We start from the raw sequence: 23,536 nt of genomic DNA, 5'->3' as shown, positions 1-23,536 counted from the left end.
GTTTCAAACTGACCTTTTCCACCCTCAAAGTCACGTGATCTCCAAACACAATAAGGGGAAGGGATATTTGAGATGCCTCTGTAGTTATAAGGGCATTGCTGCGATGTTCTGAGATTGCTAGGCAACCGGAGAGAAATGCATCATTGTCATTCTTGAACAAACCTTATGAGTTAGACTTACAGGCATCACAGGAAGCACTTCCATGGTCTTAGTCAGAGACTGACTATAAAGACCTCTGGTGTTCATGTGGTTAAAAGACCATAATGCAAACCAGACAGATGACAACAAGTCATTTGAGTGTGTGAGTCTACATCACTCCTACCCAGACTCCTAAAAATCACGTTACAACTTGCTCTCAAAAGCAGAACTTGAGAACTCTTCAACTAAAGTTCAGGAATGAGAAGGGTCCAGAGAGTCTCAGGAAATCTAAAATAAAAAATAATGGTTCCAACAAGAAGGTTTCACAGCATTGCCACAGAAGAACCTTTCAGTTAATAGTTCTTAAAATAGCCACTGTTTTCTTAGTGTGAAGAACAATGTAATAATCTAAAGAACCTTTTTTTTTTTTACAATGGAAAGGTTCCATGGGTTTTAAAGGTTCTTTGAGGAACCGTAGATGCCAATAAAGAACCTTTATTTTAGGAAGTCTGAATCTTCAGCTGAATCTAGTTCAGGCATGTTATACTGTTTCATCAGGCTTTCTTAATTTTAAGTGACTCATTTAAAAGTGTCTCTTTAAGAAGATGTAATCAAGGAGTATTATTATCCTTAACCATTTTCTTAAGAGAAAAGTTGAGAATCAGACCACAGTTTAGTAGCAGAATATATAAACTTCTTGAACCAGGTTCAGCTCATTTTCTGACCCATGATAATAAAGTCCACACCTTCAGTGTCATTAAGCTAGAATCATCTTGGGTTGAACAGCACACACTGAAGCTAAGAATTGTCTCAGATATTACACATTGTAACGGTTGGTGGAAATGAACAAGTACTTTAGATGTCAGAATGAAAAATAGGAAAGTAATTTGTTATTTTACCCACTAGAAGTCACTATTTTGACATCTAGAACTATGGTGCTTATGGGACAGCAGGGTTTGAGTCTGGCCTTCAAGATCTTATGTCTTTCACTTGAATTCCCTTTCTCTCTACTACTGTGTCTACCAATAAACACGGGGGGGGGGGGGGGTAGAAATGTAGCTATTTTGGTAGAAATGTAGATTCTCACTAAGTAATTTCATTTTTGTCTAGGGTTATAACATTAGAGACGCAATGATGTAAACAATTGTTTAAAAACAGACAAAGATCAGAGCTGAGAATATCCTGTCAATCAAAAAAAAACGTGTTCAGACTGCAACTTTTGGAAAGTAAACATGACAAAACTGCATAAACAGTTATAAAATAACTGTATAACGCATAAAATAGCGAAGTAAAGACTGTTTAAAATAGTCCATGCTACTAAAGTGGTAACGTTTTTTTTTTTTACGATGTCTTCACTTTCTGGGACTTGAAAGTGGTGGTTATGTTGCAGACTAGGGTCAGAAAGCTCTCAGATTTCATCAAAAATATATTCATTTGTGTTCCCAAGATGAACGAAGGTCTTGTGGGTTTGGAACGACATGAGGGTGATTAAATAATGACAGAAATTTCATTTCTGGGTAAACTAACCCTTTAAAGTAGGCTATATTTACCCCTAATCACCCAAAGTCCAAGCCCTCATCTCTAGTTATAGTTAACTAAAACTTAAACCATAAAAAAAATTGTTACTTGAAATTTTTTTTTTAACTAGTTGCCAAAGTAATATTTCTGTACTAAAACTGATATAAAAATTATAAATGAAAATGACAAAAACACAAAACAAATTTTTTAATTAATATGGAAAAAAATATAAATATAAACTAATTTACTAATTAAACTATAATAGTATCTGGAGTGGGATCAGCCTCCAACCTTTTTATAGTCAATACTACCTGTCTGGTTTTATAGAAACCACATTTAGTTACCATGGTAAAGGAAAACCATCGATGGTTGGACATGTGGTTACTATGGTCTTACTATAGGCCTAAATATCACAGTTAAAGCAAGAATTATGGTTAAAAATTTGTATTTGTATTTGTTTTAGAGTAAAACATTAGCTTTTTCTAAATTTGAACAAATGTTACATTTAGTTGACAAACACACTCGTTTTTACAAACCTCGGCATATTTTCATTATGGCTTATTTTAGAGCGAGGTAAGCCACTGAAAATGTTTCTACAAACATTGCAACATTCATGAAATGAATATTTATAATGTGTGTGTGTGTGGTAGTAATACAATGCTAGAGGCAATTCTTGCTAGGGCGCATCAAGCAACGATATGATGAACGCAGTAATTATTGACCTGAGAGTAATTGCACCAACCATGTGTTTCAACACACGCCTATTGTTTTCTTGCTCACATCCGTACAATTGTGTCATATCTATCTCGCACTGGTTTAATGAAGTGCTTCGTGATTTATGCAGTCGACCACCACCAGTGAGAAAGTCTACATTAAGCTACTAGGCTACTAGTATTCTTCATCAAAATGCTTGAGACCCACGCCCCATGTATTAGTCATTGTTTCCGTCAGAGGACCATTTCTACCACATTCTGAAGGAGGAACCCTAAAAATATCAAAACATCTTACCATATTTGGACTCTGGATTTTTCTCCTCTGGCTCCATTGCAAATAAATGATGCGGACTTGTGGCAGTCACTTAAATCTGAAAAGGAATTGTATCGCCGTTGCCTAATCTTGTGAGGAATTGTCCATCAGTAATACATACCGTAGAGGTGTGTATGGCAGACGGCAGCACAACACATTCTAACAGTACACGCATGACGAGGGTTTCGTTTTTTCCAAGGAGAGTGTGTGAGGGCTGAGTCCACCAATGAGAGGAGAGGAAAAAATGACAGACAGTCGTGTCAGCCAATGAAACACAAACGCTCCTTCACTTAAAAACGCCGACGCTTGGCACTTCAAGAAATCACACTTTTAGGTAGGCTACCTTTAATTGTAAAATACAAAAGAAACAGACACATTGGTCAAATAATACTCAGTAGTCCCACCATTGACAACTTTTAAAAACATTAACTAACTTTAAATCTCTTAAATTCGGAGTCTCTGTATGATAGCCTAACGCAACATTGTTTCTAAATTCTAACAAAGCCTTGTTTTTTGCGAGAAAAAAACTGCAAATTCATGCAGCTCGCCGGAAAACCAGGACGGTTCCTAGAAATACTAATTAAATGAACGTTTTAACAATACTTACCAAATCTGATCTCTGATTGTCATGAATAATGTAAATAACAGAATCATGTTTCACACCAGGTGACAAAGTTCTACAAGCCACCCACACCCTTTACTAAACTGGTTTTCTTTTAACTGCAAGTTAAAATTGTATAGACAAAAAATAAAGATTATAAAAATAATCAGTGAGTGTAAAGTTGTAATTGTGAGTTTTGAAATTAGTTTTAACCAGTCCTCGAATTGAATCGTCTTTTGGGGTGTCCCACCCTTTTTTTTTCTGGGGAGTGGGGGAAGGGTGTTGAGGAAGGTGTTGTTATAAAATATATTTATAATATTTAGAAAAATAATATATTTCTTTATAAATATTTAGAATTTAATACCAGGAATAAAACAAATCCTATACATTTTCAGTCCAGGCAATGGTATATAAAGAGAGATAAGCTACTCTTCTTTTAAATGGCTTATACTCTTTATTGGTTTAAAGGGTAACAAAGCTGCAGAGCCAAAAGGGCATCCATGGCAAAAGAAGCAGGTGACTACATATAAGCTGTATTTGTAATTACTAAGTAATTAATTTGAGATAGGGTGATATCAGCTAAATTGGGCCACTTTTTGGTAAATCGTTTGGGACAATAATACAATACCATATATGCCTTTTCCATGTGTTTTTATGATTAATAATGACTGTTTTTGATAATTTTGTGTTGAAATTATGTAATAAAATATAATTATTTAGGCCCTACAGTTCTTGAAACATCAGCTGTGCCAACTTTTTTTGCATGAGCAGTTTCAGGTAAAATGGGCCAGTTAAACTGCAAAGGGAAATAGTCATTTATCATCTATTTTAATTTTAAAACACAATTGCTTATACAGCCACATAACATTTAAACTGCATTAAACAAACATATTCATATGTGCCATTCATAAAAAAAAAACATTTTGGGTGCAAACCCACTTATTCAAATGTGCAATTAAAAAAGTCAATTTTGGAACAGCATAGATCAGTGAACTGCTGTCAGTTGTGTGTGTGTGTAACTATATAACTATATTTAATTAAAAATATAAATTTTTGGGTTGGCTTGGGTTGGGTTGGAAAAATATATCTATGTAAATATACACCATTAAGCAGGGTAAGAAGATGTAGTAATATGCCACTCTTGAAAACAGTGTGCATTAGCTGTTAAATTGTAATATATTTAAAGATGAGTTTAGCAGAGGATGATGATGTATCAATATGTGTGTGTATATATACAGTATGTATATATATATATACTTGTGTATATACGTGTGTGTGTGTGTGTGTGTGTGTGTGTGTGTGTGTGTGTGTGTATATATATATATATATATACATGTGTGTGTGTGTGTGTGTGTGTGTGTGTGTGTGTGTGTGTGTGTGTGTGTGTGTGTGTGTGTGTGTGTGTGTGTGTGTTTGTGTGTGTGTGTGTGTGTATATATATATATACATGTGTATATACATGTGTGTGTGTGTGTATATATATATATATATATATATATACATGTGTATATACATGTGTGTGTGTATATATGTATATATATATATATATATATATATATATATACATGTGTATATACATGTGTGTGTGTGTGTGTGTGTGTATATATATATATACATGTGTATATACATGTGTGTGTGTGTATATATATATATATGTCTGTGTGTGTGTGTGTGTGTGTGTGTGTGTGTGTGTGTGTGTGTGTGTGTGTGTGTGTGTGTGTGTGTGTTATGTATGTATGTAATTAGGGGACATAAATGGAAACGTGACTATTATAATAATTATTATTTAATTAAATATAGTTATTTAGTTACACACACACACACACACACACACACACACACACACACACACACACACACACACACACACACACACACACACACACACACACACACACACACACACACACACACACACACACACACACACACACACACTCACACACACACACACACACTCAAACACATGTGTATGTGTGTTTGTGAGTGACACAGATGATGGCCCATTTTAGCTGAAACCATATGGCCCATTTTACCTCAGTGGGTTAAGGTAAATTGGGCCGCCAAGAAAAACATCACTTTTTCAAAAAATATGTTCATATACCAAACTAACAACATTATTTCTGATTGATGCCATCAAGACAGATATTATGCATAGTTTTTTTATGTGCATGTTTTTTTTTTTTATATAGATTTATCATCCTTATAATAGTTTAGTTAGATTTGGTATGCCAGGCTACTTACCATGCAGCTTTCTGGTGCAGTCTTGATTTGAATTATTGCCCAGCCCACCATAGCAACCATAAACCAATAAAATCACATGTTACTTGTCAAGCACAGTTATGACAACAGTTTAAAATCCCTTGCAGTCATTGGCTCTAAATTCCAGAGGGGCTGGGACCCTTAAACCTTAAATGGCCCATTTTACCTGATGGCCCATTTTACCTGATATCACCCTAGATGAGGACGCTACAGCAGAATCAGATGAATTTCCATTATCCTGCTATTTTCCTGTTTATCACTGTGAAGCTATAAATGCGCTATAGAAATAAAAGTGACTTGACTTCATATAAGGCTGATGAAAAATTGGCTATTTTTATTTAACTGTTCGATATGTGTCACAGTGTCTGGTTGTGTTCCCCTGGTATCCACTAGATGTCCTCATTTCCCCACGGTGTCATTCACAGGAACTACCTTTCCCACAATTCCAGTCTGTGTGATTGCACAGGTGTTTGTTATCTGTTTCCAGCTGTCTCTCGTTGTCATCTAGTTTGTTCCTGTATTTAAAGCCCTGTTTGTTCCATGTCCTGTGTGTATCGTTGTTGTTGTCACACCGCGTTTGGTTTCCCGTGTTCCCTGAGCCTGTTTATTGTTTACTGTTTTGGATTGCTTCACTGGATTTTGAACCCTGCCTGTTTTGACCATTCTTTGGATTACCCTTTTAATAAACCTCACCTCAACTGCACTTGGATCCTCCTCGCTGTCTTTCTTGAGCGGATCGTGACAGAACGATACACCCATGTATGGATCTAGCAATTTGGGGTTTCGTATCCCTCCTCCTACCACTGAGCGGGAGAGGAGAGAGTGTTTCGAGGGTACCCGTCTGGTCATTTTCCGTGGGACCCGGGGAGCTCGCAGAGGAATGGTGGGTCGAGAGGGAATCCAACACTACCCTCCACCATGCCCCCTCTTCGAATTCGGGTTGCTGAGGGACGGGTCGGAGCCCCCATCTCGCCGTCGTGGACAGAGAGGGGATAGGAGACGCAAGTCTGCCGGCCGTGAGAATGCTTCACCGCTGCCCAGCCGAGACAATGCATCACCGCTGCCCAGCCGAGACAATGCATCGCCGCTGCCCAGCCGAGACAATGCATCGCCGCTGCCCAGCCGAGAGAATGCATCGCCGCTGCCCAGCCGAGAGAATGCATCGCCGCTGCCCAGCCGAGAGAATGCATCGCCGCTGCCCAGCCGAGAGAATGCATCGCCGCTGCCCAGCCGAGAGAATGCATCGCCGCTGCCCAGCCCGAGTCCGGTGGTCCCGAGTCTGGTGGTCCCTAAACGGAGGAGGAGAAGGAAGACTCCCTCCATGACTGTTCCGGTGGTCCCAGTGCCGGTGGTCCCAGTGCCGGTGGTCCCAGTGCCGGTGGTCCCAGTGCCGGTGGTCCCAGTGCCGGTGGTCTCAGTTCCAGTGGTGCCAGTTCCAGTGTCCGAGCCGGTGGTCCCAGTGCCGGTGGTCTCAGTTCCAGTGGTGCCAGTTCCAGTGTCCGAGCCGGTGGTGCCAGTTCCAGTGTCCGAGCCGGTGGTGCCAGTTCCAGTGCCTGAGCCGGTGGTGCCAGTTCCTGTGCCGGAGCCAGTGTCTGTTCCTGTGTCTGTGTCTGTTCCAGTTCCTAAGCCAGTGGTGTCTGTTCCAGTCTCTGGGCCGGAGCCAGTGTCTGTTCCTGAGTCGGAGCCAGTCTCTGTTCCTGTGTCGGTTCCTGTGTCGGTTCCTGTGTCTGTGTCTGTTCCTGTTCCAGAGCCGGTGACATCTATTCCTGAGCCCTCAGTGACCGCGACACTGGCCATTATGGCCACAGCCATGTGGTGTGTGTGGGCTGCGCGCACGCTTGGACCGGTGGTGTCTGTTCCAGGGCCGGTGGTGCCAGTTCCAGTGCCCGAGCCGGTGGTGCCAGTTCCAGTGCCCGAGCCGGTGGTGCCAGTTCCAATGCCCGAGCCGATGGTGCCTGAGCCGGTGGTTCCAGTGCCCGAGCCGGTGGTGCCAGTTCCAGTGCCTGAGTCGGTGGTACCAGTTCCAGTGCCTGAGCCGGTGGTGCCAGTTCCAGTGCCCGAGCCGGTGGTGCCAGTTCCAGTGCCAGTTCCGGTGGTGCCAGTTCCAGTGCTTGAGTCGGTGGTGCCAGTTCCAGTGCCTGAGCCGGTGGTGCCAGTTCCAGTGCCCGAGCCGGTGGTGCCAGTTCCAGTGCCAGTTCCGGTGGTGCCAGTTCCAGTGCTTGAGCCGGTGGTGCCAGTTCCAGTGCCCGAGCCGGTGGTGCCAGTTCCAGTGCCAGTTCCGGTGGTGCCAGTTCCAGTGCTTGAGTCGGTGGTGCCAGTTCCAGTGCCTGAGCCGGTGGTGCCAGTTCCAGTGCCCGAGCCGGTGGTGCCAGTTCCAGTGCCAGTTCCAGTGGTGCCAGTTCCAGTGCTTGAGCCGGTGGTGCCAGTTCCACCATCCGAGGGGTCGTCTCCACCGTGGCCGCCCGAGGGGTCGTCTCCGCCCTGGCCGCCCGAGGGGTCGTCTCCGCCCTGGCCGCCCGAGGGAATGTCTCCGCCCTGGCCGCCCGAGGGAAAGTCTCCGTCCTGGCCGCCCGAGGGAGAGTCTCCGCCCTGGCCGCCCGAGGGAAAGTGTCTGCCCTGGCCGCCCGAGGGGTCTTCTCTGCCCTGGCCGCCCGAGGGGTCTTCTCCGCCCTGGCCGCCCGAGGGGTCTTCTCCGCCCTGGCCGCCCGAGGGGTCTTCTCCGCCCTGGCCGCCCGAGGGGTCTTCTCCGCCCTGGCCGCCCGAGGGGTCTTCTCCGCCCTGGCCGCCCGAGGGGTCTTCTCCGCCCTGGCCGCCCGAGGGGTCTTCACCGCCCTGGCCGCCCGAGGGGTCTTCACCGCCCTGGCCGCCCGAGGGGTCTTCACCGCCCTGGCCGCCCGAGGGGTCTTCACCGCCCTGGCCGCCCGAGGGGTCTTCACCGCCCTGGCCGCCCGAGGGGTCTTCACCGCCCTGGCCGCCCGAGGGGTCTTCACCGCCGTGGCCGTCCGAGGGGTCTTCACCGCCGTGGCCGCCCAATGGACTGTCGTCTCCGTCCCGGCCGCCCGAGGGACTGTCGTCTCCGTCCCGGCCGCCCGAGGGACTGTTCGCTTCGCCCCGGCCGCCCGAGGGACTGTTCGCTTCGCCCCGGCCACCGGATGAACTGTTTGCTTCGCACTGTTTCCCCAATGTACTGTCTGTGTCACCCTGGCTCCCTTTGAGTCTGTTACCCCCTGTTTCTGTTTCCCTTCATGGACCTGGCCCCCCGTCCCTCCCCCTGATCCTCCACCTTGCCACCTCCCTCCTGAGTTTTTGTTTAGTTCCGTGTCTGGTCTTGGAGTGTCTGGGAGCCACTCCGTAGAGGGGGGGTTATGTCACAGTGTCTGGTTGTGTTCCCCTGGTATCCACTAGATGTCCTCATTTCCCCACGGTGTCATTCACAGGAACTACCTTTCCCACAATTCCAGTCTGTGTGATTGCACAGGTGTTTGTTATCTGTTTCCAGCTGTCTCTCGTTGTCATCTAGTTTGTTCCTGTATTTAAAGCCCTGTTTGTTCCATGTCCTGTGTGTATCGTTGTTGTTGTCACACCGCGTTTGGTTTCCCGTGTTCCCTGAGCCTGTTTATTGTTTACTGTTTTGGATTGCTTCACTGGATTTTGAACCCTGCCTGTTTTGACCATTCTTTGGATTACCCTTTTAATAAACCTCACCTCAACTGCACTTGGATCCTCCTCGCTGTCTTTCTTGAGCGGATCGTGACAATATGTCCCAGTCCCACCTTGTCTTCCTGTTAAATTACGTCAACACATTGAATAATGCTGTGCGTTTCAAGGCAGAAGGACTTTAAAAGAATGTCATTCATGATCATTTTACCAAACAAAAATCATAAATATTTGCTAGGGGCCTACAGTTCTACAACCCTGACTTTGTATTATTACTAATAAAAAAAGTTGCCCCAAGGAGGGTAAAAAAGAAGAACAAAAAGAGCTACTGTGAAAGTGCTTTTTCTAACAGGCATTAAAGAGCAATATTTTGTATTAACATGCTTTATTTGTTGATCTTTACTATGGCACTGTGCTTTACTTCTCTATAACCTGTAATTTATCAATTATGTATTGTACAATACATTACCCTTGGTTCATAAACACTTATTTATATAAATACGGCTATTTATAATTATGAAAATATTCATAACGGGAATATTTCCGACGACTCCGGCCTTTCAGTCATTTTATGTTGTGTAACAGAGCAATGCACTTTAAAAATTCCTCTCCGCGCAGACGCCTCTTCTAATCATCCAATCAGAGGGCGAGGTGCGGCAAACGCCTTCGACATGCCATTGGAGTTCGGACGTTGTCATCAGCCATTTTGTGTGTGGCATGAGCGAACAAATTTACTTTAAATTTTAAATTTTAAATGTCATTATTCGTTATTTTCCACATTTTGATAATATAATCATTGATGTATGTAATTATGTAGAGTAAAATGATTATTGACGTTATTGTGGGGTGAACACAGTCAAAGACATTATGCTACATAACGCAGATTCCCTATGGCAGAGTCAAAGGCATTATGAAACACACCCACACAAAAGATGGAGGGTGCGTTCTTCCAAGTGTGCATGTGACACGTTCCTCCAATAGTTGAATATAAATAGTGTTACCGACAGTAGACAGGGAAATCATCTGATCAAAGGCTGTGAAGGTATGATTTTTAAATATAGTTTTTTAGTTTGACTGCACGACGAATGGAAACAGCTAAATGTTATAAATCTGAAACAGAGGCAAATAGAAGATTTTGAAATCTGTACATGTGTCTAATATGAGTTGCCGTTGTGTAACAATGTGTAGACTGGACACTTATGCAATGGAAAAAAAACAACTTTCTAAAGGAAAAATAATAACTGGTACAGTAACCCCTCACGATTTTACAGTATTTATGAAATAAAAACAAAAACATGTAGCCTATTTAATACTTTGTGTAAAAAAAAGTATGGAACGTAAAACCAACATACAGCTAATTACCACTGGAAGTATTAAAAATGACAGCGAAGTAAACACTGCTATAATGTTGCTGTAACACTAACAATTATTGTTACATTTTCAGGTCTGAATACACCATGGCATTAAGAACAGCTCTATCACGCCTGCTGTTGAACTCACAGCGATGTTCTCTGATCTCTGTGTCAAGGGCCCAGGGCACTTCAGCACCTGCTGCATACGGTTAGATCACTAATTCACCATAACTCAACCATAACTCGGAATGATCATTTCAGTTGTGAGGACAAGAAAAGTAGACAAAACAGGGAACTTTTTATAGCAAGCTAATAACCGGTGGCATCATCTAGCTCCACATGACAATGTGTAAATGCATTGCGGGATCATCAATACATTTAAAATATATATATCTCTGTAAACTAAACTTATTTTACATTCCTTAGGCTAAAAAATGACACAAAGTTGGAGAATATACGTGTCTTGATGTTAAAGCTTAGCATCTATCTGCTTGATTGTGCCAATAATACCCTATCATTACTTTTCAGAGACAGAGGAGCAAGTGAAAATAACAGCAAAAAGACGTAAATATATTTGTTTCATATTTTCGAATTTGTATGGTTTGAATTTGACATCATGTACTGTATTTGAGCTGAAAAAAAAGCTTTTTGATTTATAGCTAAGGTGCATTTTAACTGGCGAGATGCTTTGGATCTGGAGGGCCAGCTCACAGAAGAGGAGATCATGATCCGAGACAGTTTCCGCACATACTGCGAGGAGAAGCTCATGCCCCGCATCCTCATGGCCAACAGGAATGAGAGTAAGTGGAAGAGCTAGTCACATCTGATGGATCAGATCAGCAGTCGACAGCCTTCATGCATAATTAAAGGGATAGTTCACCCAAAAATTAAAGTTCTGTCATCAATGTCTTGTCCTCATTTCGTTCCAAACCAATAAGACGTCTGTTCATCTTCGGAACATAAATTAAGAGCTTTTTTAATGAAATCTGAAATGAAGAACTCTGATTCTTCAAAAAAAGTCAAATAAATCCATGTGAATCGAGCGAAAATACAAGTTTTCCGAAGATGTGATCTGTTATTTAATTCAGGCTATTACTCGCATATCAACATTGATCAGTGAATGTACATTAAGCACTCAAATTTGGTAAAAGCATGCTTGCTTAAAGCAGAATAACTAACAAGGTTTGTTCTTATGCGTCAAGCAAGTTCGGTTGAGCTTCCGTTTATCATATTGAGTGCTCTATGTGTGTTCACTGATCAATGTGTATATGTGAATAAAAGCCTTAATTAAGTCTGTTCATCATATAAAGTGATTGTGTCTATTCAGAAGACTTGGATTGAACTGCTTGATTCATATGAGAATTCAGATTTCATTAAAAAGCTCTTTATTAGTGTTTTGACGATGAACGAAAGTTTGGAACAGCATGAGAGTAAATAAATGATGAAATTGTTCACCTAACAATTTAAATTTTTGGGTGAATTATCCCTTTAATTCTTACCACAGAAACTTTTATTTTATTTGATTAAAAATGCCTAAAATTCAAATCTGTGGCTGTGATTTCTTCAGATTTCCATCGGGAGATTGTAAACGAGATGGGAGAACTTGGTGTCCTTGGGCCTACGATTCAAGGTAAAATCAGGTGTTGAAACCACAAACCACAGTCTTAATTAACTCAAGAGCTTGTGTGTACAGCTTACAGTGACTGTCATTTTGTTGTCCATGTAAACTATCTATATAAAAAATTTGTGTATAATGTACAGTGTCTGACGTTTTTGTGTTGAAGGATATGGCTGTGCGGGCACTAGTTACGTGGCCTACGGTCTGATCGCCAGAGAGGTGGAGAGAGTGGACAGTGGGTACCGTTCAGTTATGAGTGTCCAGTCCTCGCTGGTCATGCACCCTATCAATGCATATGGAACAGAAGCACAGAAGCAGAAATACCTGCCTAAACTAGGTTAGTCAACTGCGTGTCGATGCATTGATCTGCTATAAAACGATTTACATAGTTTAACGTTCATCAGTCATTTTAAAACTGAATTTAAAATAATAATTTATTAATTTCATTGACTCGTAAAATAGTGAAAAGTAATTTTTTACATCCTAATTATTCAGTGGTTAACAGTGACTGGATAAAGCACAATTTACCGTGTAATAGTGTCTAATTTTATTAAAAACGTCATTTATGTAATATATTGTTTTGTGCCTTTCATTCTTCCCAGCTCTTGGAGAGATGCTGGGCTGTTTTGGACTTACAGAACCAAACCATGGGAGTGACCCTAGTGGCATGGAGACCAAAGCCAGATACAACCCCTCCAGCAGGACCTATACCATCAGCGGGGCAAAAACATGGTAAATGCCGCCAAATAGTTTGCATAGTTCAGTTTAGTCAGGACTCAGGAGTCTTGCCTTGGACATTTGGACTACCAGTCAACATCACAAAAATTTAGCTTGCTAAAATGTTTTAAAGTTCTGCAATGTCCAGTTTCTAAACGATTTTCACAGGATGAATTTTGAATTTTAATGCTTTCGAATGTATCGCGCTGTAATAAAACATAAATTTGGTGAACTTGATCGATAGAGTCGTCAACAGCGTGGAGTTGCACAACGCGTCAGTATTTTATGTAAGGGTCAGTTCATTGCATGGTTTCTTATGTAAGAGATCTCATATGAAGGCTGTGTACCAATGTCCAGATTTAGATTTTGTAACTTCACCCTCTACTGGGTATTTGTCCCTTGCTGGTTTGGGAGGATACTAAAATCTGCTGACCATCTGTTTACTTAATAAGTCTATATTGTGTGAATCTGGCTTTAAGTCAGAGATGTTTCTGTCTGAGCAGATTACATTTACAGGTTACATTTAATCATTTAGCAGATGCTTTAATCTAAAGCCACAGTAGTACCGCTATGTGAGTTTCAAGTATAAACTAGAGCTCTGAATGCCTTAATTTAGCAATCCAGTCCAATGAGCTATGTGTTATTATCAAATATTACAATGAAACTTAAATTAAAACATTTTTGTTATATCTAAAATGAGCATAGAAAACGGAAATTAAAATTTTTGGACTCCAAAACTAACTAAAATAAAATCATATTGTCACTATCTCGTGATCTACCAGCGTCAGTTTTGTGACTTCACTGCCATTCACAAATCCTCTCCCGTGGCCTCATGGGTTAGTAAAGTGTCACACTTCATAATCTCGCCGGAAGTAGTTTTTCATCCGGGTACTTCTTGCCTACTCTTTTATGAGTACTGTGAGTACTATTGTCACATACTGTTTTTGGTGTACTATATAGTAGAGTCAGATGCAGCCAAGGCAGAATATCCTTCTCCATTGATTTTGTTTTGGTTCTTGTTCAAAGCGCTACTTTTCTTCTATACATCCGAGCAAATGTCCTGTAAGTCAGTGGTTCCCAACCTTTTTTTGTCTGAGACCCCCTTTTTCCCAAGAAAATATTTTAGGGCCCCCCTTCACAAGTTCACATTTAATGATATTATCGCTCTTGTAAACTTGCAGCAAGGATGACAGAATATGTTGTTTTCAAGCAAACGGTATGTTTACTACAACCAGATATGTTTATGAACAAATAATAGCCTATAATATTGAAAATACAATAACAAAAACATCAGTAGGCCCTTTGTAATTTAAAAACGTAAGCCTAGGAGTAGCCTATAAAGTGGCCCTATTTGAAATGCAATAACAAAAATATTCAGGTAGGTGTAGGTAAAAAAAAAATATATATATATATATATATATATAGGCTATTACTAAATGACTGCTGTCTGGGACCTCAATACTTGCATGTTATTTGTGAGGCTTTATTTTTGACGCTTTTGGCGCTATAACGAGTGATAATAAACATGCGTTTATTAACAGAATAATGCGTCTTTCGGAAGAACATTGTAGCCGGAACTACTTCTCTCTGTGTACGTCTATGACGGGTCACGCAGGTACTAGGCTACTCCGCAGCTGCAGCGATCCGAACCAGTGTGAAATAGTCCCAATGTAAACACTTATCATAGGTGTACCATAGTGGTTTAGGATAAGACAAAAACACGGATTGGAAAATGGATTCATGATGAACTCGCTCATTATATACATTTTGTAAATTTTGAACAGAAAAAAGTTAAGGACTTTTATTTAATGCTCATTGCTCAAAACTATTCAAAATATGACGCGACCCCCCACAGAGCTCGCTGAGGCCCCCTTGTGGGCCGCGACCCCCCTGTTGGGAACCACTGCTGTAAGTGACACGACTCAGTGCTGCCCTCTGACGGGGGGGGGGGGGGCAATTGTACTGCGCATGCGTCAAACTCGTCCATCCAGAGAACTGAATTCAAAACTATAACAACTCCACATACATTTTAAACACACAGCACAGGTGAGTGATACTAAGCCTTCACACCAACCCTTTTTTTTCCTCTGAGCAGGATCACTAACTCCCCGTACGCTGACATCTGTGTGGTCTGGGCAAAATGTGAGGATGGCAAAGTGAGAGGGTTTATCCTGGAGAGAGGAATGCAGGGATTGAGCACCCCTAAGATAGAGGGCAAGTTCTCCCTCAGGGCCTCAGCCACTGGGATGATCCTAATGGACGAGGTTGAAGTGCCAGAGGAAAACCTGCTGCCTCATGTGACTGGCCTCGCTGTGAGTATGTTTGTTACTATTATTAATAGTGCATACTAAGCATCACTAGTAGTCCTGATCATACTTCTGATCAAACCTCCAACCCTAAGTATGAAGACCGCATTTTCCCTGGCAACCACACTGATACATGGTTCATTTTAATCAGTTGATACACTGCTTGCAGTTATATATGTTGTTTTCTGTAGGGTCCCTTTGGCTGCCTGAATAATGCCCGTTATGGCATTGCATGGGGCGCTCTGGGTGCTGCGGAATTTTGTTTCCATGCTGCCCGCCAGTACACCTTGGACAGGTGAGCGGATTAGCATAAGGTTTTCAAATTAACATTTATAGTCACAACGTTCAAAATATTAAAGGTGCAATGGAGGAAATGCCTTAAAATTGTATTTCCATATGAAGTATTTGTAGAACTATATGAACTGACTTGTGCATATACTGTATGAAGAGTAGTATCAATGTTAAAAACAGTTGCTTAATATTTTTGTGGAAACTTTTTTTTTCCAGGATTCTCTGATGAATATAGAATTTATTTTAAATTGAACCATTTCGTAACATTATAAATGTCTTTACTGACACTTTTGATCAATTTAATGAATCCTTTCTGAATAAAAACATTAATTTCTTTAAAAACAACAACAACAACAAAACGAATCTTACCAAACTTTTGAAACAGAAGTGTATTTGAATGATTTTCCCATTGTAGAATCCAGTTCGGAGTCCCACTGGCCAGAAACCAACTCATACAGAAGAAGATGGCAGACATGCTGACTGAGATTACGATCGGGCTGCAGTCCTGTTTACAGTTGGGTAGACTCATTGACCAAAAGAAGTGAGTCTTTCGTCTCTGTCTTTATAAGTGGTTTAATGTATAGCAGGTTATGTAAAACGTTCAAGGAGTGCAGAGCTTGTCAGAATACACCTCGGCTGTCTCATTCCAAAAGAATCCTGTAGCTCACCGAATCTTCTCGCACATAACTAATTGCTCACCTTGACTCTAAGGCCTTTTTACACCCAATGCAATTTGGATTCAGGAAAAAACACTCAACTGAAACAGCGTGCTGCTACTTCCTTGAACAAATTAAAACAAATTTAGATCAAGGTGGAGTGGTGGGAGCAGTTTTTCTTGATTTAAGCAAGGCTTTCGATACGGTTAATCATGAGATACTATTAAGCAAATTGGCACTCTACAATCTTTTAATAAACACACAAAACTGGTTCAAATCTTACTTGAGTGGGCGACATCAGTGCGTGCGAATGAACAATACATTATCCCCATTGAAAAGATGTACCATTTGGGTCCCGCAAGGGTCAATCTTAGGGCCGCTGCTTTTTAGTATATATATAAATGACCTTCCACTAGTATGTAATGATATTGATTTAATAATGTATGCGGATGATACTGTGCTGTACACTCATGGGAAGAATGCTACAGTGGTTGCTTTGAAATTAACGAATGTAATGCATAAGGTTGTTGAATGGTTACATAACTCATGTCTCACTTTGAATACTGAAAAGACGGTAACCATGTTTTTTAAAAATAGATGAAGAGTTCAGATGCAAAAGCCTCTAAGTGCCATCTGAAATTTTCTTCTGAAATAATCATTTTTTTATCAAGCTCATATATTTAAGTTCAGTAATTTCACTTAAATAACAATTAATAGGTAGTTTTCATTGCCATTTAAGTGAAATTACTGAACTTAAATATACAAGCTTGATAAAAATTATAATTTTAGAAGAAAATTTCAGATGGCACTTAGAGGCTTTTGCATCTGAACTCTTCAAATGTAAACTTAAGGAATGTTTTAGTAAATGGGCATACAATTAAAAATATGGATGAATTCAAATATTTGTGTGTTACCCTGGACCCAACTCTTACCTTTAAAAAAACATGTTAAAAAACTGAGTAGTACACTGAAATCTAATCTTATAAAAATATAAGAAACTCTCTTACCATTGAGGCATCAAATACCTACTTAAGTGCAATGATTGTTCCACACTTTTTGTATTGTATGACAAGTTGGTTTCAAGCGGGTAAGACAGTTTTAAGTGCCAACTAGTCTCTCCCTATGGAGGATCCCTTTACTACTCTACAGATAAAGCGTTGTCGGGAAACTCAATTCGCGTACCTACCCCAAATTGATAAAATAAAATAAAATAAAATTCTGTATCAAAAATTATAAGGAAACGCCAGTTCTTTGTTTAGGCTTGGTTTGTAGGGAATTCCAAACCTGCGCACATATATTCAAACGCACATAACTATAGAACCAATTCTTAATGTGCATGTGAACGCCATCAGCGTTTCTCACAGGTTCGCGTTTAAAGTCTGTGTAGAGGGAATGGTGTCGTCTTAGCGGCCCCTAATTTAATAACAAATGATCATTGCGACGGAAGCGAATCAATCAAAACTAACTTTAGCTGGAAAATAACTTTATTAAAGAACCGCTATAAAGCCAAAACAATCTCTGTTACCTTAAATTATACGTTTATCTCTGTAAAGCTGCTTTGAAACAATCTACATTGTTAAAAGCGCTATATAAATGAAGATGACTTGACTTGACTTGACTTGACCACTTGAATCATTATAAAAAAATAAAAAAACAAGTCAGTATCACCACTGCAAAATAATTACTAAGTACAATATTTTAAATTTTGGAAATTTGATAATGCATTCAAATGTTTGCTTACTTTTTAAAATCATTAATAATGCTGTCGCTCCTCCTCTAAAACTTTTTATTACGCTCAACCCAACCCAAAAAGGTTACGCTCAACCCAAAAAGGTTGGGTTGGGTTGGTTTTAGGAAGGGGGAACAATTGAGCACATGATAGTTTTAATTGAAAATTAAGTGTGACTGTGGTTGTAAAATTGTATATTTTAATGTTTTGTATTTCACTTGCATGGAATTGTTTTATTGTCTTGCTGACCTACCAAGGGACTACGGGCGGAAAATAGCCTTGTGCTACAACCTGGCACAATGCATCTCTCCTTGTTTTGATACAAGGTTAATGTTAACTTGTGCATTGTCCCTGTTTAAATAAAATGAATCCAACTGAATCAAATTTCTCCAAAAGGCAGTCGCCAGAGATGATCTCCATGCTGAAACGTAACTCCTGCGGTAAGGCTCTGGACATCGCCAGGCAGGCCAGAGACATGTTGGGAGGAAACGGCATAGCAGACGAATACCATATCATACGCCACGTCATGAACCTAGAGGCCGTCAACACATACGAAGGTGCAAGGAGAAAGAAAAAAATGTTGGTTTCATTTTAAAGTGCCTCTATAATGCTATTTTAAAGATTCCTCATTTTGTTATGGAGGTCTCCTATAATAGGTTTACATGCATCCAAGGTCAAACAACACTTTAATTTTCTCATAATATACATTGCAGCATCACCGCTTTTCTCACAATGTGTGAAATGGTTCAATCAAGGATCCAGTCTCTCTAAACCCTTCCTTTCCGAGAGCCTACTCTGCTCTGATTGGTCAGATGGCCCAGTCTCTTGTAATTGGTCAACTGCTTACAGCATGTGTCAGAAGGAAATGCCCATTATCATCTGAATTTCAGCTCTGGGGGCTTCCTCAGCACTTGCATACAAACAGAAACGATGAGAACAGAAACGTCTGTTTTGTCGTATCAATTCGAGCCAGAGTCGTCATCCTTTGGAAGTATAACACAGTGTTTGAGAGGCAAAGTAGACGTTGTTCGCGGGCAGTCAGTGAAGACCATAGGCTGGCATTATGCAAATTTATTACAAACCTACATAGTTACGAACAGGAATAAAACTTTGAATTACTGACGAATCATTTCAGGCAGTTCAGAATCAGTTCTTTCTTTTGGGGAACTATAACTCCATTTATCGTGCACTTTGATCTTTTGCAAACTTTTTACATTCACAAACAGCTATTTTACACTCTGCATGAAAGGTAATATCTGAGAAAGCATAATAGGGGCACTTTAAATGAAAGCTATATATTTGGCCAACAGAGGTCAGAATAGGCTTAAAACAAAGATAATGACTGTGAGAGGGCGTATTAATAACACAATATTTTGCTTTTCACAGGCACTCATGACATCCATGCTTTGATCTTGGGCAGAGCCATCACTGGACTCCAGTCTTTTACTGTTGGGAAATAAACCCATATTTCTCTCCTAACATGGGTATAATGGACTTTTGCGTCTGTCTCCGCAATAAGGGAAACTCTTTATCAACATCCATCCATAAGTGCTTCTATATGCGCTTAAATCTTTTGCTTAGTAAATGGGTCCAAACTCACATCCGCTCTCTCTGTGGTCACATGCATGTCTGCAAAGGTAAATATATCTTCTCTAGGGTACTGGTTTGACATGCATTAAAATGTCATGTTACAAAGACTGTTGCATTGTGAAACGGTTCATGATCTTGTCATAAAATGAATTATTGAAAACCATTTCTCCACATTATTCATTTGAACTAAATGAGAACTAAACGATAAGAGATAATTAATAGCGGTTTCAAAATACTACTTTTAAGTTAAACTACTTTTAAGTGCTTGCACTTTAGAGATCTAGTGTGACCCGTTGATCATTGTCAGTCACTCTTGTTAATTTTGTTGTATTTATTAAATAAAGTGAACATCACAGGGATTCTATGCATTCATTCTAATAAAATCTCATTTGTTTTATGAGTGTTTTATATTCATCTGTGGGTACATAATGTTAATAAACAGTTAAACATCATAGTTTTTGTATTTATGTACTCAGAGTATCAGCCAAAAAAGTTAGATTTCCTCAATTATACAGCTAAATATTCTTTACTATTAAATAGCTAATAATTTTACATTAGGCTATATAGTATCTACCAGATCATTAGGAAAAATAAAAGTATATTTACTAGAAAACTATATTTATTACCCAGACTCTCAGACAAAAAAAGCTAGATTTCCTCAATAACACCATTTTATGACTAATAATTCTACATTCGGGTATATACACTGCCGTTCACAAGTTTGGGGTTGCTAAGATTTTTTATGTTTTTAAAAGAGTCTCCTCTGCTCAGCAAAGTTGCGTTTATTTGATTAAAAATACAGTAAAAATTGCCAAATATTATTCCAATGTAAATTAGCTGTTTTCTATGTGAATATATAGTAAAGTGTAATTTATTCCTGTGATCAAAGCTGAATTTTCAGCATCATTACTCCAGTCTTCAGTGTCACATGATCCTTCAGAAATCATTCTAATATGATGATTTGATGATCAAGAAACATTTATGATTATTATCAATGTTGAAAAAAGTTCACATTTCTGTGGAAACCGCCATACTTTTTTTTTTTTTTTTTTTTTTAGAATCTTTTGTAACATTATAAATGCCACTTTTGATCAATTTAATGTGTCCTTGATGAATAAAAGTGTTAATTTCTTTAACTTCTTTCCAAAAAAAAAAATAGCTAGTGTAGGTCTAGTATTTACAGATCACTTGAAAAATAATAATAAACTATATTTATTACCCAGACAATTCCTCAATAACACTTTAATAACTAATAATTCTAAATCCGGCTCATTAGAAAACATAAAAGTAAATCAGCTACCCAGACAAAAAGCTAAATTTCCTCAATAACACTTTTAAATAACGAATTATTCTACATTAGGTTATGTATATTTACCAGATCATTACAAAAAGAAAAGAAAATGAAATTTACCAGATCATTAGAAAAGTAAAAATTTGTGAATAATTAGTAATGCGTGAGAATGTTTCTATGTGTCTGTGTCTAATGCTAACTGCACGTGCTAGGAATTATCCTATACTTGTTTCCTATTAAAAAAATTGGACGAACGCCCTCTCAAGTCAAAATTTGAATGCGATGAGCTCGTAATCACGACTTCAGAAGAGGGAAGCAGGACATTTCCGATAGCACATAAAGGCAACTACAGTATCACATCTATCTAGAGCAGAGCACGATTTCTGGTTGACCTTGACTGACCCGTGCGCGCGCCTTGATGAGACTTAAGTGATGACGCGTCAAATCCACCAATCGTCTCGCTGTCCGAGAAAAGATCATGACCGGTCGATGGTGTGAGATCTTCAAAACTCCCAACACTTACATCACAGTCCATCTGCCCATCTAATCAGGAAAACTACTTAGGAGAATAGCTGGTTTGGAATCGCGTTCTTGAAAGAGTGCACCGCTTTGTTTTACGGCATTAAACTTTAGCAGTGCTAATAATTTATTCTTTTATTATTTCATTATGCGTCGCGTCTACTCACCGACAGATAGTTTCCCGTAGCCTAACTTAAACTGTCTGGAGGACAAGCAAGACACATTTTGGAAGTGGGATATATATATATATATTTTTTTTTTCTTCTTCTTTTGGTGAAATTACAAGCCGTGTTCGACAATGAACCATGTGAATATGAGCAAATTGAACGCCTCCATCTACGGGGATCACGGGTCTCCGTATGCGGCATTTGAGTCTCCGCTGTATAAGACCTACAAACCTCCAGCCCGAGATCTCATCCAGCTCCCCAAAGCCTTCCTCTACCTGATGATGGCCGCGGTGGTGGTGGTCGCTGTCGCTTATGCCATTGTGGGACATTTAATTAAAGACCTCGTTTTTGACATCTTAGGTAAATCTTGCTTTTATTAGCTTGCTTTTAAAAGTGGTCGACAAGTTAGCTGGTTTTGCTTAAGTAATGTGGTTGTCCAGTAGTCATGTTGATAAAGTAGGCCTAGGCTATAAAAATAATATAATTGTTTAATTATTATAACTGTTATTATTTATTTCAAAAGATTACAGAAATTATACAATAAATATAGTTCAAAATTCAGCTAATGATTGAAATGTTTGAAGTTAGTTCTTAGAAAATGCTCGGCATCGTTTGTTTGCAGATACAATTTGATTTTAGTTATTTGATATTGATGTAGTTGTTATTTTAAGTGTGCTATTATATCATCTAGCCCAGACCTGATATATCGCATCCAATAATCATATGCTGAAAAGGGTGGTTTACTTTTATGTGATGCAATTTCCTACTTTCATTTAAGCATACTGTCTAAAACATGACTGTTTAGTTTGTGTTCATGTGTATAGTTTAATTTGGCATGAATTATGAGAAAAACACAGACCTCAGATGACATAACGTCTTCAGTTAGAACATCGTCAGGTTGTACTTAAAAAATAATTCCCATAAATAGATAAATAGATAATGCTTAATATGGCTAATAATATTACTATAAAATGAAGCTTAATTAAGGACCATTGACATCTTTGAATTGTGATTTTATTTTCATGATACTTGGACACCTTCCCCACAGTTCTCATTGTCATCATGTAAAAAGAAAATATGAAGAAAATAAATAAATAGATGTATTTATACATAATTTTTCCATTGTAATTAAAAAAAATCTATTACATTAATGATAAAAACAACATCTTGACACATTACAGTAATGCGAATTTGAGAAAAATGTGCTCTAAAATAGGCTTCACTTTCTTATTTATTTTTCTGTTGACATTTTTCTGGAGATTCACAGATATATATCCCTGCTGTGTATTTCCCGTGTGTTTTCAGAGTGGGCTTTGGGTCCAGACGAGGAGATCTTAAAGGCCAGCAGTGAGGCAGGTGAAGATGGTTCAACGCACATGCCACCAGTCCTCACACACTCCCACCCTAACGCCTTCCACGTTTGGGATCAGGATGATGTGGTCATCCCCCTCTCTCTGGACCACAGCCCCCAGGCCAGCCCTCTTCTGGCTGCCATCCCATTTATGCCTCACTTCTTTCCCTCTCCTCACAGTGTGCTCAACAGCCCCGCACTGCCCCAAACTCATTCAGGGGAAAACAGGAGCCCCACCAAGACCCCACATGAGGCCTACGTCTTTCCTTGACCCAAAATTAGAGGACATAGCTCCACTCTCTTACACGTATCATTCCAAGAGAGAAGAGATGGGACTGATAAAGTTTGAACTACAGAACAATGGCTCACTCTAGATTGCAGTCTAAGACCAATTCAGTCTTAAAATAATAGTTCACCAAGAAATTTTAGGACAACCATTTTCCATAAAACAAAAGATTTTCCTTTTTGGATGAAGGTAACACTTTATTTTGATGGTCCACTTTAGACATTCTACTAACTATAAGTAACTTTGCAACTACATGTCAACTTATTCTACTAATCCTAACCCTAACATAACATCTACTAATACTCTAAAGACTCTTTGTTGACATGTAGTTGCCATTTAATGAGAGTTACTTATAGTAGAATGTCTAAAGTGGACCACTGAAATAAGCTTAAATCCCTGTCTTTAAATAGATGAACTGAAAAGTTTTGTTTTTCTGTTCAATGCCCAATGAGGGTGTTTTT

At 39.7% G+C, this 23,536-nt stretch overlaps 2 protein-coding genes across 3 annotated transcripts in view; one reads left to right on the top strand and one right to left on the bottom strand.

The window, feature by feature from the left end:
• slc44a2 (solute carrier family 44 member 2 (CTL2 blood group)) overlaps positions 1-2,891 on the bottom strand; it is a 20,357-nt gene extending 17,466 nt beyond the window's left edge. Inside the window, exon 1 of the mRNA XM_081380700.1 lies at positions 2,665-2,891. Coding sequence (XP_081236826.1) covers positions 2,665-2,701 — 37 coding nt within the window. The 5' untranslated portion in view covers positions 2,702-2,891. The remainder of the gene's footprint in view (positions 1-2,664) is intronic.
• Positions 2,892-10,097: 7,206 nt separating this feature from the next.
• On the top strand, positions 10,098-19,858 carry gcdha (glutaryl-CoA dehydrogenase a). 2 transcript variants are annotated; one of them, XM_081380709.1, is made up of 12 exons: positions 10,098-10,244; positions 10,647-10,762; positions 11,083-11,118; positions 11,214-11,354; positions 12,122-12,184; positions 12,339-12,509; positions 12,775-12,904; positions 14,985-15,201; positions 15,387-15,490; positions 15,902-16,027; positions 18,268-18,428; positions 19,258-19,858. In XM_081380709.1, exons 2-12 carry the CDS (start codon positions 10,660-10,662, stop codon positions 19,329-19,331), a joined length of 1,326 nt encoding a protein of 441 aa, XP_081236835.1. In that variant the 5' UTR covers positions 10,098-10,244; positions 10,647-10,659; the 3' UTR covers positions 19,332-19,858. The 2 variants fall into 2 exon arrangements, with proteins under 2 accessions (XP_081236835.1, XP_081236836.1); XM_081380710.1 differs by having other exon boundaries at positions 10,205-10,446.
• The last annotated feature ends 3,678 nt before the right edge of the window (positions 19,859-23,536 follow it).

Source organism: Scardinius erythrophthalmus, assembly GCF_964197995.2.
Source record: "Scardinius erythrophthalmus genome assembly, chromosome: 12".
NCBI classification, from domain to species: Eukaryota; Metazoa; Chordata; class Actinopteri; order Cypriniformes; family Leuciscidae; genus Scardinius; species Scardinius erythrophthalmus.
Note: the sequence above shows the minus strand (reverse complement) of the source record. Positions and strands in the feature narration are given on the sequence as shown.

Bases quoted from the DNA above. Each gene is read 5' to 3' on its own strand.
- gcdha (XM_081380709.1), top strand. From the start codon at position 10,660: ATGGCATTAAGAACAGCTCTATCACGCCTGCTGTTGAACTCACAGCGA. The intron at 10,763-11,082 runs GTTAGATCACTA...ATTACTTTTCAG, and splicing joins TTCAGCACCTGCTGCATACG to AGACAGAGGAGCAAGTGAAA. The intron at 15,202-15,386 runs GTGAGTATGTTT...TGTTTTCTGTAG, and splicing joins CTCATGTGACTGGCCTCGCT to GGTCCCTTTGGCTGCCTGAA.